The sequence below is a fragment of the Neopelma chrysocephalum genome, unplaced genomic scaffold, assembly GCF_003984885.1.
Source record: "Neopelma chrysocephalum unplaced genomic scaffold, ASM398488v2 Primary Assembly neopelma1_82, whole genome shotgun sequence".
In the NCBI taxonomy this organism is placed as follows: domain Eukaryota; kingdom Metazoa; phylum Chordata; class Aves; order Passeriformes; family Pipridae; genus Neopelma; species Neopelma chrysocephalum.
This window is the reverse complement of record NW_020897744.1, coordinates 1541450-1557189: the sequence shown is the minus strand read 5'-3', so window position 1 is coordinate 1557189 and position 15740 is coordinate 1541450. Positions and strand designations below refer to the sequence as shown.

The 15740-nt window shown below is 42.3% G+C and overlaps 1 protein-coding gene across 7 annotated transcripts in view; it reads left to right on the top strand.

Moving 5' to 3' along the window:
• Positions 1–15740, top strand: part of EFCAB5 (EF-hand calcium binding domain 5) — a 37076-nt gene that overhangs the window by 16259 nt on the left and 5077 nt on the right. For 6 of the 7 annotated variants that reach the window (XR_003535481.1, XM_027690943.1, XM_027690940.1 and 3 more), the window contains 9 exons: positions 1546–1701; positions 6374–6473; positions 7159–7686; positions 8778–8992; positions 10209–10365; positions 12401–12690; positions 13549–13721; positions 14462–14690; positions 15395–15547. Coding sequence is in view for 6 of the 7 variants with exons in the window: in XM_027690943.1 (XP_027546744.1) it covers positions 1546–1701; positions 6374–6473; positions 7159–7686; positions 8778–8992; positions 10209–10365; positions 12401–12690; positions 13549–13721; positions 14462–14690; positions 15395–15547 (2001 nt within the window). In the remaining variant the exon portion in view is untranslated. The remainder of the gene's footprint in view (positions 1–1545; positions 1702–6373; positions 6474–7158; positions 7687–8777; positions 8993–10208; positions 10366–12400; positions 12691–13548; positions 13722–14461; positions 14691–15394; positions 15548–15740) is intronic. The other variant, XM_027690946.1, reaches the window with a different exon arrangement.

Genomic DNA, 15740 nt, shown 5'->3' with positions numbered 1-15740 from the left:
TTTCCATGACTGCCTGTGGCATTCTCGATTTCTAGCGAGATCAGTAGCAACAAGAAGCAAAGATCCATTGTTATTGATGACAACGTGTTCACAAACTACAGCAAAGTCTCTGGATGGCAAGAAGGAATTGTGCCAGCTTTCTTCAGAGAGGTGTCAAAATCTCTCAGTTAATAATAAATAAATGTATGTTTATTATGTGTACAGTACTTTGCACATCAGCTAAGAAAAGCTTAAGACTATGATAGTGCCTGCTGCCCACATGGCACTTGTAAACAATGTCCTGTGATGCTGTTAGACAGCAGGAGCCTTTGGATGTGTCATCAGCATGACATCCAAAATAACAAGCTGCTTGTCCAACCTGCCTCCTCCCATCAGCTGCCACCTTCAAGGTTCCTCTGTCACAGGGCTTTGGGTTGTAACAGCTCTGGAAAGCTGGTGGATGCCCACGGCCCCACCTTCTCTCCAACCACCTACATCCTGTCTTTTTATGCTGAAAGCAGAAACCCCCCACATTGTGTAGGAGTTCTGCTTTCCCACCAGCCACCCCTCAGGCCATTGCTTTTTTTTCTGCTCTTCCTCTTTTCCACTTGTCCCATATATTTGGAAATTATGCAATATAGACATGAATAATTATAACATATATTAATATTTTGGTTTGTTAATGCCTGTGAGGCACTTCAACAAGTCCAAGATGTTGTAGCACTTATGTTAGGTATCCATACTCTAAAAATGGGCTGTGTTTTGGAAATTCCTCCTTTTAACTGTATAAGTTCCCTGTTAGTGTGGCTGGCTCCAGAAACCTGCTATAATAATTCAGCCCAGGCTTTGGGATTGTGGTTTGTTCTGATGGCCATTATTATTTATGTCATGCACACCACATTTTTAGAACCATATTGCTTTTGCTCATAAAAGCCACATGGCTATAAATCCAAAGTGTTAAAGTGTCTCCAAGGCTGGAACTTAAAATCAATCTCCAGTCAGTAGTATTCCCAGTGTCAGAGGACTTAGGTGACAGCAGGCTCATTTTCAAAAGGATTTTTCATGTTTTTATTGTATCCAGACTGGTTTTCTAAACACTGAAATTGTGGGCAATGCTCATTTTGTGGCATTTGAGAGTTGAGTGACTGTCAGTTCTGCAAAATCTAATGGCTCAAAATGCCTCCTTGGGAGTAAAGTCAGGAATACTAAATGCTGCAAAAAAAACGTGGAGAACTTAAATCCTCCCTGAGAAAACCAAGCTTAAGCCATGGCATTCCATAGGAGGGATCTGATCCAGCATCTCTGAATGCTGAGCATAATAAGTGACCTGTGGGCCAGGAAAGGACCTATTGAGGAGGCATTTGTGCAGTGTCCCAGGCTGGTTAGGAGAATATTGTTTCTTCTGAAAGAAAGAACAAAGTAGACACCAAGTCTATGTTATGTTGGCAGATTAAACTACAAGTTCTTAAATATTTCATTGCATGCAATAGGTTTTTAGGAGTTCAAATAAAGGTGAAAATACTTGAAGAAAAGCTAACCACATACACTGCTGCTTTCTCTCCACAGTTTGTCCTTTCCTACACGGAGCATGTTTCAAGTGACACATTCCAAGAAATCATGAAATATCTCCATCAGTGTGGTGAGGACTTCCAGGAAGCAAGAGAACGAGCTCTGTGGAGGCAAAATTTTACTGATCTCTTCCAAGATTGTGATTATGAAAAGGTAGGCACAGCAGCTCTCCATTTCAATGTGGGGATGTTTCCAGTCTGCTATTTCTCTGGGTCACTGCTTGCTTTTTCTTCTTCCCAACTCTAGATACTCTCTTTGTGCTTATTCAGCAGTATTTTGGAGGACAATAGCTGCAGCATTGTCTTCAAATTCATACTTTAGACATAGAAACATCCAATTGCCTATAAGCTGATGGCTAATTAGAAACTGAATGACCTAATGGGATTATTACCTGCTCCCTCAGCACAGTTCAGAACTTGGTCTAATTTATCTATTCAGCCATGTTTCAGCAAAGATAACCTGATGTAGATTGACCTTAACAAATGTGCACATTACTTCAATTATAACATATATTGCATTCATTATGTTGCCTAACTTTATAGATCTTTAGGGCTTCTATCAATAAATCTCATAGTTTAAATTTAAAGTGCAAAATAATCCGCCTTTACAACCTCTCTGAGAACAGTGCTGTGAACTTCAGCCACAGTTTATGGACAGGAAATTAAAATACAGTAAGTCAGTTACAGAGCTGGAAATGGAACTCAAAAGCCATAATTTGGTTTTCAGCAGCTCTAATCTCTGTCATCCTCTGAGTACACCTGCATCCCCATTAAAAAACAAACAAAAAAGCTAGACTTGTTAGAAAACCAGTAAATTGTGGAAGCTGAAGAATCAATGGCATAAACTATTGCTAAAAACTTGGGCTTCATCCAAAAAGTGTGGTACTTGCTATGAGTAGCCTCAGCTTGCCAGTTGCTGGCTACTACAGAGCAAGCAGATGCCATAATCTTAGTTTCCTCCCCTACAGAAATTATATATTCCACCCAGCACTCCTCTAGTGATGCTTGCAGAGAGCTACCCAGAGTGAACTGTGCTCTACAATGTCATGCTAATAATGTCATTACTGCCAAGAGAAAGGAATTACAGAGCTCGTTTCAACACCAATGGTGTGTTTTAGAGAATAGCAGGCAAGCTGCTGTTTCAGGCATGAGGAAAGAAATGTGTCTGCTTCCCAGCTAGAAGACATTTCATTTTCCTACGGCTCTGTCAAGAATGGCTGTGATGAATCCTCCTGGCTACAGTGATACATAAAGCCCAGTCCTATCCTTGCCATGCATTTTGAAAAGACCCCTTCTTTCCTTTCATCTTTTAATGTGACTTTCTTCCTATTATTTCTGTGGCAGTAATCACCATCTCCATGCTACTAATCCCAGTGGAATCTCAGAGGCAAAGAGCCAAAAATACTAACACAACATGAGAGAGCAGCTATCAGCACCAACACCATCTCTGCCCAAAAAAAACTGGTCAGAGCACAGAGTTGTTCTTTCCAGACTCCAAGGTAGCCTTACTCTGCAAATTGAGTTCACTGAAGTGTCGTGTAGGCCACGCAGTTCTTTTAAACCTGGCCTGGTTTCTTTTGTATGGCTCTACTGTACCCACAGGGGAGATAAAAATGCAAAGTAACCCAAGGACTTCTACCACTTGAATGGGATCCATTACCTGTAGAGCCCATTCTGCAAAGCACAGCAAAGCAGTTGTTTCAGTTCCTAATTTCCATTTGTTTGGTAGCAGGCAGTTATTCCAGTCTGCACGGGGAGTGTGGCTGGCTGCCTCAATGAGCTGCAATTGGGGCCAGGGAGCTGAGAAAGCAGCGTTTAAATTACAGTCAAATTAGAAGGTATCCACATGATCATTATTATGATTTCAAACCAATGCATCCAGAAGGATGGCAGCTCAACAAGGACAGCCTGGACTATACACTGAGGCAGAAACTTCCCCAGACAATCCCACAACACAGTTGGATCACTGCTGTAATACCCCAAAAGGCAATGGCTCTGTGAATTTTAAGCTTATTATATCTGTGCTCACTTGTATCAGGTATAGTTTCTTTTATGTATTATAACAGAATCTACATTAATTTTCAGGGATGTTTTAAGCCTGGGACCTTTAAATGAAACCGAATTTGGTCAGAGATTAGTTTTCAAGCTAATGACGTCTGAGACACTCCTGATTACCTTTCTTTCAGCACAGCAACAACAAAGTCTGCTTTCTCATGACCTTTTCTGAGTGTCTGCTCTTCCCATCTTGCTCACGAACAAGCACACTGTGGGGATCAGGATACACACATCACATTTCCAGAAAAACAATCGAGTGGTTAAACACTGACCTATCCCTGATTAAATGGCAAGTCTGGTTTAGTCTGTGTTGCTAAAGGAATTACTCATAGGTCACAGAACATTGCTGAAAACAACAGAGAATCATCACCTGCCAATATCTGGGTGACAAGAAAATTAGGCCAACATGTTTCAACTCCCTGGGCACTAAAGCTGCCCCAAGTTTTGGGCGGCTGTACAAACACAGATGTTCCTGTGGTGCTGAGAGGGGAGGCTGGACCTGTCCTGCTCACGAGGTGCAGTACAAAGAGTGGACCTTTGTACTTCAATCAGCTTCCCCAGTCACACAAGAAGTGCAAAGAAAAGTCACCTTTGCTAGTAAATATAGGAACTCAGAAAGACAGCACAGCTGGGGAGAGGAGCTTTCCTGTTGAAATGCTTCTCTCTTCTATAGATGTACTGTGGCATCTTCCTCCCAGGGTGAGTTGTAAGGAAAAGTGTCCTGAAATAACAGGGACCTCTGGTAGAGTGGCAAATCTGTATAAATTGTGAATGCTAAAACAAGGAAATATGACCTAATTCATATTTGGTAATTTCAGCTGTTTTATCTATTTTTATATCTCTCTTTAACAATATATTAAAATAAAATTATTTGATCCAAATCACAAAAAAATCTCTTCAAAAATCTGAGTTATCCAAATCCTCCAAGTGTATTATTTTAGTATAACAAAAAAGTGCATCTGAATCCCAAGACAACATCCTTATTTTCATCTTAATGGTACTTCATAATTTTCTTAATATTCATTATATTCTTAATAAGAATAATACTTCATTTATCGATTCCCCTTTTTCATAAAATAAAGTTTTGCATTAGTGCTGCCAACTTCAAGGCAACCAGCGGATGATTGTGACAAGTAACAGCTGAGAAAATTTGAATGGAAAATTAAGTGTGTGTAATGGAAATACTGAATGGAGAATCCAAATATTCCACAGTGATCTGGTAACATCTTCAAAAACATGTGCTGTGTTTGTATGGCTACTAAATGGATCAGAACCAGATCTGATATATTCAATTGAAAGACAAATAGCATGAAGAAATGTTTGCATGGGGGCGTGCAAGGTCTTTGTATGTTAATGTCAGGAACATGAAGATTCTGGGAATCAGGGCCTACATCTGGTAAGTTTAGGGACAGAATTCTGTGATGACATTTGTTGTTCCAAACCCACCGATGGCTGAAATTCAACCCTAATTTCCAGCATTTTTTTACCAGCAGGAATGAAATTAGCAGAGTCTGAAACACTAAAACTGGACTGAGTGGCTTCTTACATTTCAGTTCAGGTCCTTTCTTCAGAATTGGCAATAAACTTTCAGTTCCCTGTAGAGGAAGGTCCTGCAGTACCAGCAAACGTGATGTAATTGTTTAGTTCCAGTATTAACTTCACCAGTAGGTGATGTGTATCTCTCAGTTGTTTCCAAACCTTCTGTTTCTAACTTTTGGTGCCATTAATTACAGATTTAGGTTATAAACAATGCAGTCATCTTGAGCTCATTTCCAGAAAAGATCAGCAAAGTTCTTCCTTTATTTCTTCAGCCTAAGGGCAGGTAAAGTTCACAAGGAATTAAAAGCCTGGTGAATTTTCTATTTTGCAGGTTTTAATCTAAGAACAAAACGTGAAAAGGAAATCAATAATTCACATGGAAAGCTACTCGCTACAAATAATGAACTTAAGTAAATCTGTTCCCTAATTAACTACTTTATTTCACTAATGGGAGGGAGATTACAAAAGTGGCAGGACTTAAACAATGACAACAGGAATTCATCATAAAATGGAAAACTTGCAATCGCTTAGATTTGCTTTACTTTTTTAAACCCACAATTTCCTGATTGGAAATGACCCATTTCATTGCCTTTTCCTGGGTTTATCGTCTGTGTACACTCACTCTGAGCAACAAGGACTTAATAAACTCTGCACGTTCCTCTGCACTGGAACTGCTGATGCCTCTCTCACCTCTGTGGTCAAATGTCTATGAATTTTTAAAGGAAATTAGGGAGGTTGTCATAATAGCTTGGATTTTTGGACTAATTATGTTCCCAGGCAGCTGCCAATACATCACGCTTCAAAGGAGATGATGGGGCACAAAAGCAAACTACAGTGTGCAGTCACTAAGGTAATACAGCCCATAATAGGTGAAAATTCTTCCATGGTGCTGTCAGGCAATCAATATCTGTCCTGAGAGTATGAAAAGTTGAAGCTTTGATCTTTACATGAAGAACCCCTTTGGCAGAACAGCTACAATTATCTAACTGTAATTTGTCAAGGAAGTGCCTGCAAAGTAATATGTGTGGGGAGGGAGTTCCAGCTGAGCCCAGAGAAGAAGTTTTTGCCTCTATGAAATAAATTCACTTTGAAATCTGTAGTCATGTTCTGGTAATGGGTAATTTTCAGTCACAGGTAATTCTTAGCTGATGGTGTCTTTGTAGTGCTGCAAATGTTGATGTGAGACCCAAGAACCACAGGAAAAACCCAATAATTATAATCTTTTTGTCTAGGTTGGTGTCTTGGATAGACAAAAAATACTGGCCCTGCTGAGAGAGTTCTATGACAGAAGCCCCGTGGCTGAAAAGAGGGAATTGTGGAACCCCAGACAATGTGAGTACCTGGGAAGTTTTGGTTGTGGTTAAAACACTGGGAGGTCACACGGGGCTGGATAGTTCATATATGTTTTATAAGTGTTACCAGAAGTGAACAGGGCCCAAAAAAGGACCCAAATGAATGTTCTGACCTGCCATAATTTGCAAACTATGATGCAACATTCAGAAATGCTTCAGCATCCAAGAGTTTTCCTTCCTACAAAATTCAGAAGTACTTCAGGATTAAAGAAAGACTTTTCCTGAAACAAATGTTCTCTCTTACTGGGCAATGTTAGAAGTTAATTTTGTGTTTGCACTGAAGTTCCTCCAGGCACATGGAAAGATAAAGAAAAAACACGGGGGATCATCTGCATGAAAGTAAAATATTTTAAAGATATTGGACATTCATTAATTGCTAAGATCAAATGCAGGGCAAATTACAGGTCTCCTTCTTAATACGGAGAATTATGAAACATTTATTTCAAAAGAAATGTGGTGTAATAAACAGTAAGAAGTGCACATCTCTGCAGGCAAAGACATTATTCTGAAGTTTTGTGGTTTAGAGATGTGTGTTTGCAGAAGGTACCTTCTGATAGTTTGTATTTGCTTGGCAGTATCTTTTTTGTTTAATTTTTCTTGTGCAATACTAGAGAACATAAAACCAATGTGAAGTATCAACTTACCCGTATTTTTTTCTATTCTAGGGCCAATAATTAAGTTGCAAGAGATTGATCTTGCAGATTTGTGGGGAGGCCTTGATGACCAAGCAGCAGAGTCAAGTGATGCTGAAGTGAGCAAGGAAGGTGAGGATGCTGTGTCAGAGGTGAAAGGCACTGGATTTGAAGCTGGTGAGGAACCCAGCTCCCAGGAAGACATCAAAACTGAGAAGGAAGCTGAGCCTGGAAGTGCAGAGAGACAGGATGAAGCTTTGCCAGAATCAGCCTCTGATGGATACAATCTCAGTAGGGATGGAGAACCTGGATCTGAAAAACAGGTAGAGGAAGAGGAATCCAGCCTGGGTAGAGAGCCTGAGACAGAAACAAAAAGTGAAGGAGACAGAGATGTGGCAGACATGGATGTCACTGGTTCAGAACAGGGTGCTCCAGCTGCAGAGGCTGTGGAAGAAACCCCTGCAGGAAAAGGGAGTTTTTCAAGGCAGCATAGCAGCCAGTTTGACCAACAGACAAGCTCTGAGACAAGGCTGCAGGATGACAACCTTCTGCATGACCAGGGTAAAGATATTCTCCTTTATTCTGGCAGACCTTAATCTTTTTCAATGTATATATTTGGACTAGTTTAACTATAGGCTATTTTAAATCCATTTCAAAACCATGTGAGTGATTTCTGAGTGGAGAAGACCATAAGCTTTGATATCTTCTCAGCATGGTGTTTTCTGCCAAGGTTTCAGAGCATGTTCCTCTCTCAGGATGGCAGGTGAGTCACTTTGCTGGTGATCTGTATTCAAGGCACTGAGCAGACACTTTAATTCAAGTAGGGACTTTGTGAAGCAGCAGCATTTTTATAATAAGAAGAAACTTTATGTTCTGTTTCACTCTGTAATATTAGTGTAGCAAGACAGGAACCTGAGCATGTTAAATCTAGAAATTACTTTAATAATTTTTAGCCTGTTATTGCCCATAGGGAGATATAATATGAGATCATATAGAAGAAACCTTTTATTTTAATCTCTCACTGTTTTTCCAAAGGATGATCGTACTTCATTGTGTACAAAGGCCCTTGTTCTAGGAAGGCTGTGATCAGACAGCTGTGTGTTTCAAAGAGGTACTTTCTTAAACATCCTAGAAGGACCAACCTCCTTGCCAGTGCTCTGTGAACACTCTCTTATGTCTCACAGTTTAGAACACTGCAAGAACTGGGTCTACATTGCCCAAGCAATCTAGTGACAGACTTATTATGTAAAGGGTTGTAAATCTGATGGTACAGCCCACTGGCACCTACAGCTTTCTGAGTTAACTTCCAGTGTTATGCAGGATGTGCATCCTGCATTGTTTGGGACATGCAGTACCTCAGACAGTCTTTGTCTCAGATGGCCCCTTGCTGAGTAACAGGAATTTCAGCTCACCTGTGTTCAGAGGTTGACCTGGCTGTACATTGGCATCCGTGCCAGACTGGCTCTGAAGAGCTACTATTAGAACAGTATAAGCAGATTAAGGCCTTTACTCAGCATGGAGTCAGTCTGGATTCAGCTGTAATTTCCCTGGATAGGAAGTGCAGGATTGAGGAGTGAGTTGATAGCTGCCACGTGCCTGGCTTTAGGGCAGCGTTTGGCTTTCTGTGACACACTGTGCTTTCTGCCTTTCAGACTCAGGTCCCAGCATGGCAGAGATTCAGAACCATCGGGCTTCTTGTACTCAGAGTTCCTTTGGTGCGAGCTGCCTCACCCAGCCACAGTTTGTACAGCTCATGGAGACGTTTGTTGGGCAAGACAGTTCTGTGCCTACTGTGAAGAGGCTTATTGCATTTATCAAAGAAGAGTACAAACAGACAGAGGAGGAAAAAATGGAACAACTAGAAAAAGTAAATATTGATAAGTTTTGCTGATCCTGTGTCCAAACAAAAAACAAGCAAATGCCTTCAGACACTTACAAAGTCAACTGTTAATCTCACACTGGCAGAGCTCTCTGCTTGCAGCCTTGCATCCCCTATTTCTTCAGGAAACCTTTGACCCCTTTGTTTTCATACAGATGCTCCCTCCCTAGCCCTCAGCTCTGGAAGTGATGACAGACTCATCCTGTAAGAGGTTGTCTGTCTGTCCTAGAGCCGGACTCAGTGAGACAACAGTTGATAGTTAATTGTGAAAGAGCCCAAAACATTCCATTCTGCTTATTCACCTTTATAATAGCCAAGAACCTGATCTCTGACCTACTGCACTGGCATGTACACAGGAGGTTGTGGATGTTTGGGGAGGATTTTAAAACAAGTGTGTTTGGATCTGCTTTGTGCATGGCTGGATGTTAGTGTGCATGTGCTTCTCTGTGCTTAACTTACAAGGTGCTCTTGCCATGTGTAGAAAAAAAAATTCTCCTTCCTCCTGCACAGCATCAGGGTGCCCCATATCACTTCAGGTCTGTTGTGTGTCTCTCTGTGGGTCTCTCTAGCTGTGTTTTTCTCAGACCTCTTTCTGGTTTCCCTCTGTGCTGCTGACCTAATTTGAATGAGATATTGGATCTGACGGCTCTCCAGTCCTCACTGAACACAGCACACGCTGCCAGTGTTTTGGCCTTTGAGAGGATTCCACTCCAGCCAGTTATCCCTCTGTCCTGGGTTTAGAGGACAAATGGTACATGCATTTGCTTGTAGCCCACACACTTCAGGGCAGCACCAGCAAAATAACAATGTACAGAAATCCAAACTGTCACATCTCTGGGTGTCACTGACAAGGCTGTGGTTATTTCTTGCTAGGGAGACATTTGTATTCTGGGAAACTTGCATTTACCTGAGTTGACCTCCCCTTAAATCCAGCACAGGCTTCATTTGTTCCCTGTGAAATAACTCTCTGCAGTGCTGGTCCAGCCTGGTAGGCTGAACTGTCACCTGTGTTTAGTGTTTGTAAGTATCTCCCAGGTTTAATGATTCATTTGCAGGTCTGAGCCGTGTATGTACAGATTTGGCCTGGTCCATAGGAATGATGTGAGTGGCACAGCACTGCAGTGCCCACACTGTGTAGACACCCAGCATCAGTGTCCAGGAGTTACCCAGGAGTTACCCAAGACCAGCTGTTCCTCTGTTGCAGGTTCACCACATGTCTCGGGCGGCCCAACGGAAACTGCTTTTGGAGGCACTTTTTGAAAAGTGGGACAGCAATGGACATGGGTTTCTGGACCTGGAAGAGGTGGATGCTGTTCTGAGCAAATTCATGGGAGGCATGAAAAAAGAGGCCTTGATGAAGGGTAAGGAGACAGCTCTGCTCTGAGAGAACAACACAGTAGACCTTCAACCATTCAATGACGGTGCTAGTGAGGTTGTTGGCAAGCACTAGTTTGGTTTTGCAAGCAGTCATAAGTATACATGGTATGAGGTGTAAAATGAAAAGGAACAGTTACCCAGACCTGCTTGTTAATGCAGAGCTCCATCTCCTCCTCCTGTGCAAGACTCCCAGGCAAGAGAAGTGCTTTCATGACACTGGGATGTGTTGAACACTTATTTCAGCTGTAACATGCAATGTATACATGTGATATGGCAGTGAAAAAACACACATAAAGCCTGGGGACATGTTTGCACTTTTAGTCTAATCCATCTGTGTTATCCAGCTATTTTTAATAGATACATTTTACTGTGCTTGCTGCAGGAATGTACCTCATAGGAGAGAACAGCTTTCCTTATGGGTCTCAAATAGCTCATAGTAATCCACACTGTCACACAGCTCTCATGAATTAGCAACTTCGAGTCTCGCTTCTCTGTTGGTTCATTTCTCTGAATAAACTTAGCAAATTTGGTCCTTAACAAAATAGACTTGGGTCAGACAGAAGTGCTGCAGGTTCACCTGAACCTGTCTGGCAGCCTCATGCATATTAACAAGTGGGTACAAGGTGTTCTGAAATACTGTGTTAGCAATTAAGAACATGTCTGCATGTGTGCTTGGGTGGAGAGGACTGTTTTTTTCATCTCCATGCTGCTTGTTCTGCTGCAGATCACTAAAAATGGCTTGTTTTGGCAACCACCAAAACCTGTTTATTGTTTAGCTCAGTGGAGGCAGCTGGTGGGTGGGGAGCACACCGACCTGTCATATTTGATGACTGTCTGTCCAGCCAGGAAAAACTGGCACTTTACTGCTCTCTTGTATTCAAAGCATGCTAGAACAGACTATGGAAATATGGAAGGACATAGTCCCTTCCATGAAGGGCTCATAAACTAAAGGACAAATAAATAGAAAGAGAGCATAGCAAAATCAATACCAGCAACATAAAACTATTTCTAGCAGCTTCAACCTAATCTCTCAAAGATGTGGAACAAGCAGGTCTGGGGGGAGGGTTCACAGACATTGCACTTCTCCTGGATGGAAATAGAGTGAAGAGTGAGTAGAATTATTTGATTTTCCTTGTAAATGAAAAGTGTAACATTAGATATAATGGGGGAAATTATGCATTATGCTGTGGCTCAGTAGTGAAGGAAATGATCATCCTGCATTCAACTTCATGCATATTTCTTTCTTCATCTTTTCTGTAAAGAGAAGAGAAAGAGGAGGTGAATATCCAAATATTTTTATACCATCAACAAATTCTCCATCCTAGTTCTGTCAGAAAATCAGAAATTAAATTAAGAATACTGAATGTTCTTTAGATTATGAACTGCATTAACAGGCAGCTCCACCATGACTGGGCCAGTTAGTACTTGCTACTTCTACAGCTGAAATCAGTGATAATAATGATAGAATGGTTTGGGTTGGAAAGGACCTTCAAAGGTCATCCAGTCCAACCCCCTGCCATGACCAGGGACATTTTCGGGTCCAACAGGATTTGAAATCAGGATGCAGAAAAAATGATGGAAGCGTTAGTCACAGAGCTCCCGTGAATCCCGGGCTCCCGCAGCCAGGCAGGCGCCTGCACCTTCCTCAGGCTGTGCAAGAGCACCCCCGTGAGCCCAGAGCCGGGGCTGGGGAGAGCCTGCGCAGGGCTGGGACAGCTCGGACAGACCGGCCGCTGATTTAACCGACACCTGGGTAGAAACCAGCGCTGTGCAGGGTTCCTTCTCACTAGGAGGGAAAACAGGCGTCCAGAGGAAAGGATGCATCCAGTGTGGAAGCTGGAGATTACCTGTCACTGTGACAACTTCCATTTAGGAGATAGCTGAAAGAAACCCAGAACAATGGACTAGAACACTCCACCCAAAGACAGTTTAGGGCTTGATTCACATTCTGCAAAACTGATTAATCAACTAGATTGTCTCTGTCTTATTTTCTGCTTTTTTGTTTTCTTTTTCTACTAGCAAGGGCACGCCTTTGCTCCCAATACCCCCAGCTCAGCAGAGTGGAGATGGTATCCCCAAAGGTATTCCAGACCTTCCTTGAGTTAATTGCTTCTGAGTTAACTGGCAATGAGGATGAAGCTATTGATAACTTGGTGAGATTTCTGACCACAAGCGTGGAGCAAAGTCATAGGGAGTCCTTGCAAAGCTTAACCAGGAGGAAATGGCTGCAGGACATCCAGCAAGCGGCTGAGACCGGCGGAGCAAGCACGGAATCGGTGTACAAAGCAGTGTTTAAGGCCATCTCCCAGGTGGGCATCCCAGGGAGCACAAGAGGTGCTTGTGTTGGGGTTGGGACGCTGATTCCAAACCCTGGAATTGAGTGGAACTCGCAGGCAGTGTGGGAAGCTGCTCTGAGGCTGTTTCCTTGTGCTTTCCTGTACTTAGCTGATGTTCAGGAGAGCCCGTGGTTATGCACAGAAAGGGTCACAGATCAGATCAGCAATGCAAGGATTCTTGTCCTTGCTATGCCAATACAGAAGGAATCTCATGGAAACATATCTCACTTTTGGAAGGACTGACTCAGATCAGACCTGGAAATCCATAGTTATAGTTTTGGAGCTTCTGAAATGAAACACACCAGAGTCAGTTTGGGACAAAGATGGTTAATTTGTAGTGGAAATATTTTCATTTTTAACTTACAGCTGCAACTTTAGCTGTTTGTCCTCACTATTAAAGCCCCCCTCAAAGCCAAACTTCTCTCTGAAGTGTTCTTCTAGTATTGTCCAGGTTTGTAAATGTGGCAACTCTGGCACTTGTTTGTGTTTTTTTCCCAAAGAAATCTCCAATTAGGGAAGAAATCCACAGGGCTTTTGCTTAAGCACAGATTATAGTTAGGGATTATTTTTATATTATTTACTTCTCCCCATTAAGAGCAGGAAACAAGAAATCCATTTTCCTTGCCAATCAAAATACTGAGTGTTTTTGCTTGTCACGGAGTGCTCTGGGCAGACACGGCCACAGCACAGACACGGCCACGTCACACTGGGGGTGTGTGACACACAAACTCAGTGACCCAGAGCAGCATCTCAGCACAAAAGAGACAAGTGCTAAGGACATGAAATAAGTGGCTAATGCCCATAATGTAATGGGAAACATTTGGTTGCTAGGACGCAGAAGCCCATGGGGGTAACAAGAAGATCAGTGCCTATATTGCCCTTTTGGAAGAGAACCAGCTCTCAGCAGAGCAGGGCCAGGTTCTCCTGCGCTATGTGGCCTGTACTCCGGACGATGCTCCGTATGTCCTGAACCAGACACTTCACAGACACATGAAAGGAATAAGGTAAGAAAAGCTGCAAAAATCTGTTCCTTTTTCTCAAAACTATTTGGAATGTAGGGGTACTGGGCAGTGTTTGGGATGCACTGGAAACTGAGGTTCATGGAGTACTCCAGAGAGGAAATCTCCTGAGAGACTGTTGTGGAAGGATCCAATATCCTATAAATGTCCTATAGTCTGCACGGTCTTCTTAGAACTGCTCTGTTTGGGATTTCACTCCTTTCCTTGGGGATATTAGCTCACAGTCTAATGAATCTCATCCTTTAGCAAATGTCTGTGGCATTGGCCCTACATTTCCTTCTTTAAAAATTAATTCCCATACACAATTTTATATCCACAGGATATTTTTTTAGAACAATGCCTTTCCCTCCCTAGTGTTTATGCTATAAACAGCTTTCATGCCTCTTCACTTGTCATTTCCAAAAGCCAGACATATTTGTCTCTTTAAATATCGCTGCTACTAACCTATTAAATGAGACTGCTGCTTGCTTCTGTATTCCTTTTCATTGCATTCATTAGCTGATGTTTTAAAATGTCCTAAGGATGAAGAGTGACTTATTTATTACCACTATCTTTGGGATACAAGTGGTAAATGTGGTATTGCTGGGTGTGGTCAGAGTACAGACCTCACACTTTCCTTCTCTGATGCCAAAAAGCAGAGAGAGATCAAAGCTCTGCAGTATTTACCGTTTCACTAAAGGCTTTCTGCTCCTCCCAACAAACCTCCTCATAAATTTATTTTTCAGCTTTGCAGCTGTTGATGAAGGAAAGCCAATCCATGTTCCAAGAGTTCAGCTCCACGGAAATATCCATTTCTGGAACTCTGAGCGCCCAGAGGAGGAGAGGAAAGGTTCCCTCCTGGTGCTGCCCTTGTATGATGCTCGCTGGAGAGTCTTTGGCATTCTAGGACTTGACACTCTTCGGGACCATTCTGAGAAAACCATCTTTCTGACCCATGAGATCATTTTCTACCAGGTGGGCACCATCAGAAAGCAGTTTCTCAGTCCAATCTGCAAAAAACTTGTGATTTTTACGTGTTTGAGTAAACGTAAGATGTACAACTAAGAAAAGATCTATTGGTCCCTTTCTGCAGTATAGGGGGAAAGTGGTGTGAGCAGGACACCTTAATAGTGTCTTACCTGAAACTGACTGAGGTATCACTTCATCAGGAATTTATTTAATCTTCTCCTGACTAGTAAATTAATTGCCCTTTTGTGCAAAGCCCAAAGATAGCAGCTTTTATTTCTTGAAGCTCTCGACCTCATTTTTGTGTTCATTTCCATAAAGTGACATGAAACCTTACTTTTTACGTGGTGGAATAATAGTAAGCAGCAGCAGCCCGGATTTCTTTGGGATGCTTTTTGGAATCAACCTCAGTGTGGGTGCACCATCTGGACAGCAGGGAGCGCAGCAAGCCAGCCTTACCAGTCCATTTGGCTATTTCCACTAAAAACCAGCTAATCTAGTTTAGGACTTACCAGTCACTTGGCTGTGACCCGGTACTGGGGAACTTTAGAGCATTATTTGATAAGGGACATTTCACAGTCACTTTTCAGCTCTACGAGTTCTGATTAAAGTAACTTCTTACAACCATTTTGCTTCATGAACACTCCCCCAGCTTTTTTCCCCCCAAATCTTGTGGAATTGTCTGGCTCATTTGGAGGATTCTGCTTTCACAGGGAGTTTCCCATGCATTCAGCAAAGCCTACCACCATATCTGCACACGGGAAAATGTCCTACAAATGGCTGTTTATGCTCTGGGCTGGTTGTATCCCAGGACACCCAGCATCCACACCGTCACCATGTACCTGGTGGAGCCTGCCAAAGACAAGGTACTGCAGGGAAAAGGTCTGTAATTGTCAGGGGCTGAAAGGCTGCTTTAGGGAAGATGTGCCATCTCTAGTGCCTGTGTTTTCCCAATGGTTTTATCGTTAAAACTGAACCCTGCCCAAGATTCTTGTGCCTGCCCATGCAACAAAAGGGCTACAAAGGTAGAGAAGGAAGTTTCCCTCTGTAAAGGAGATC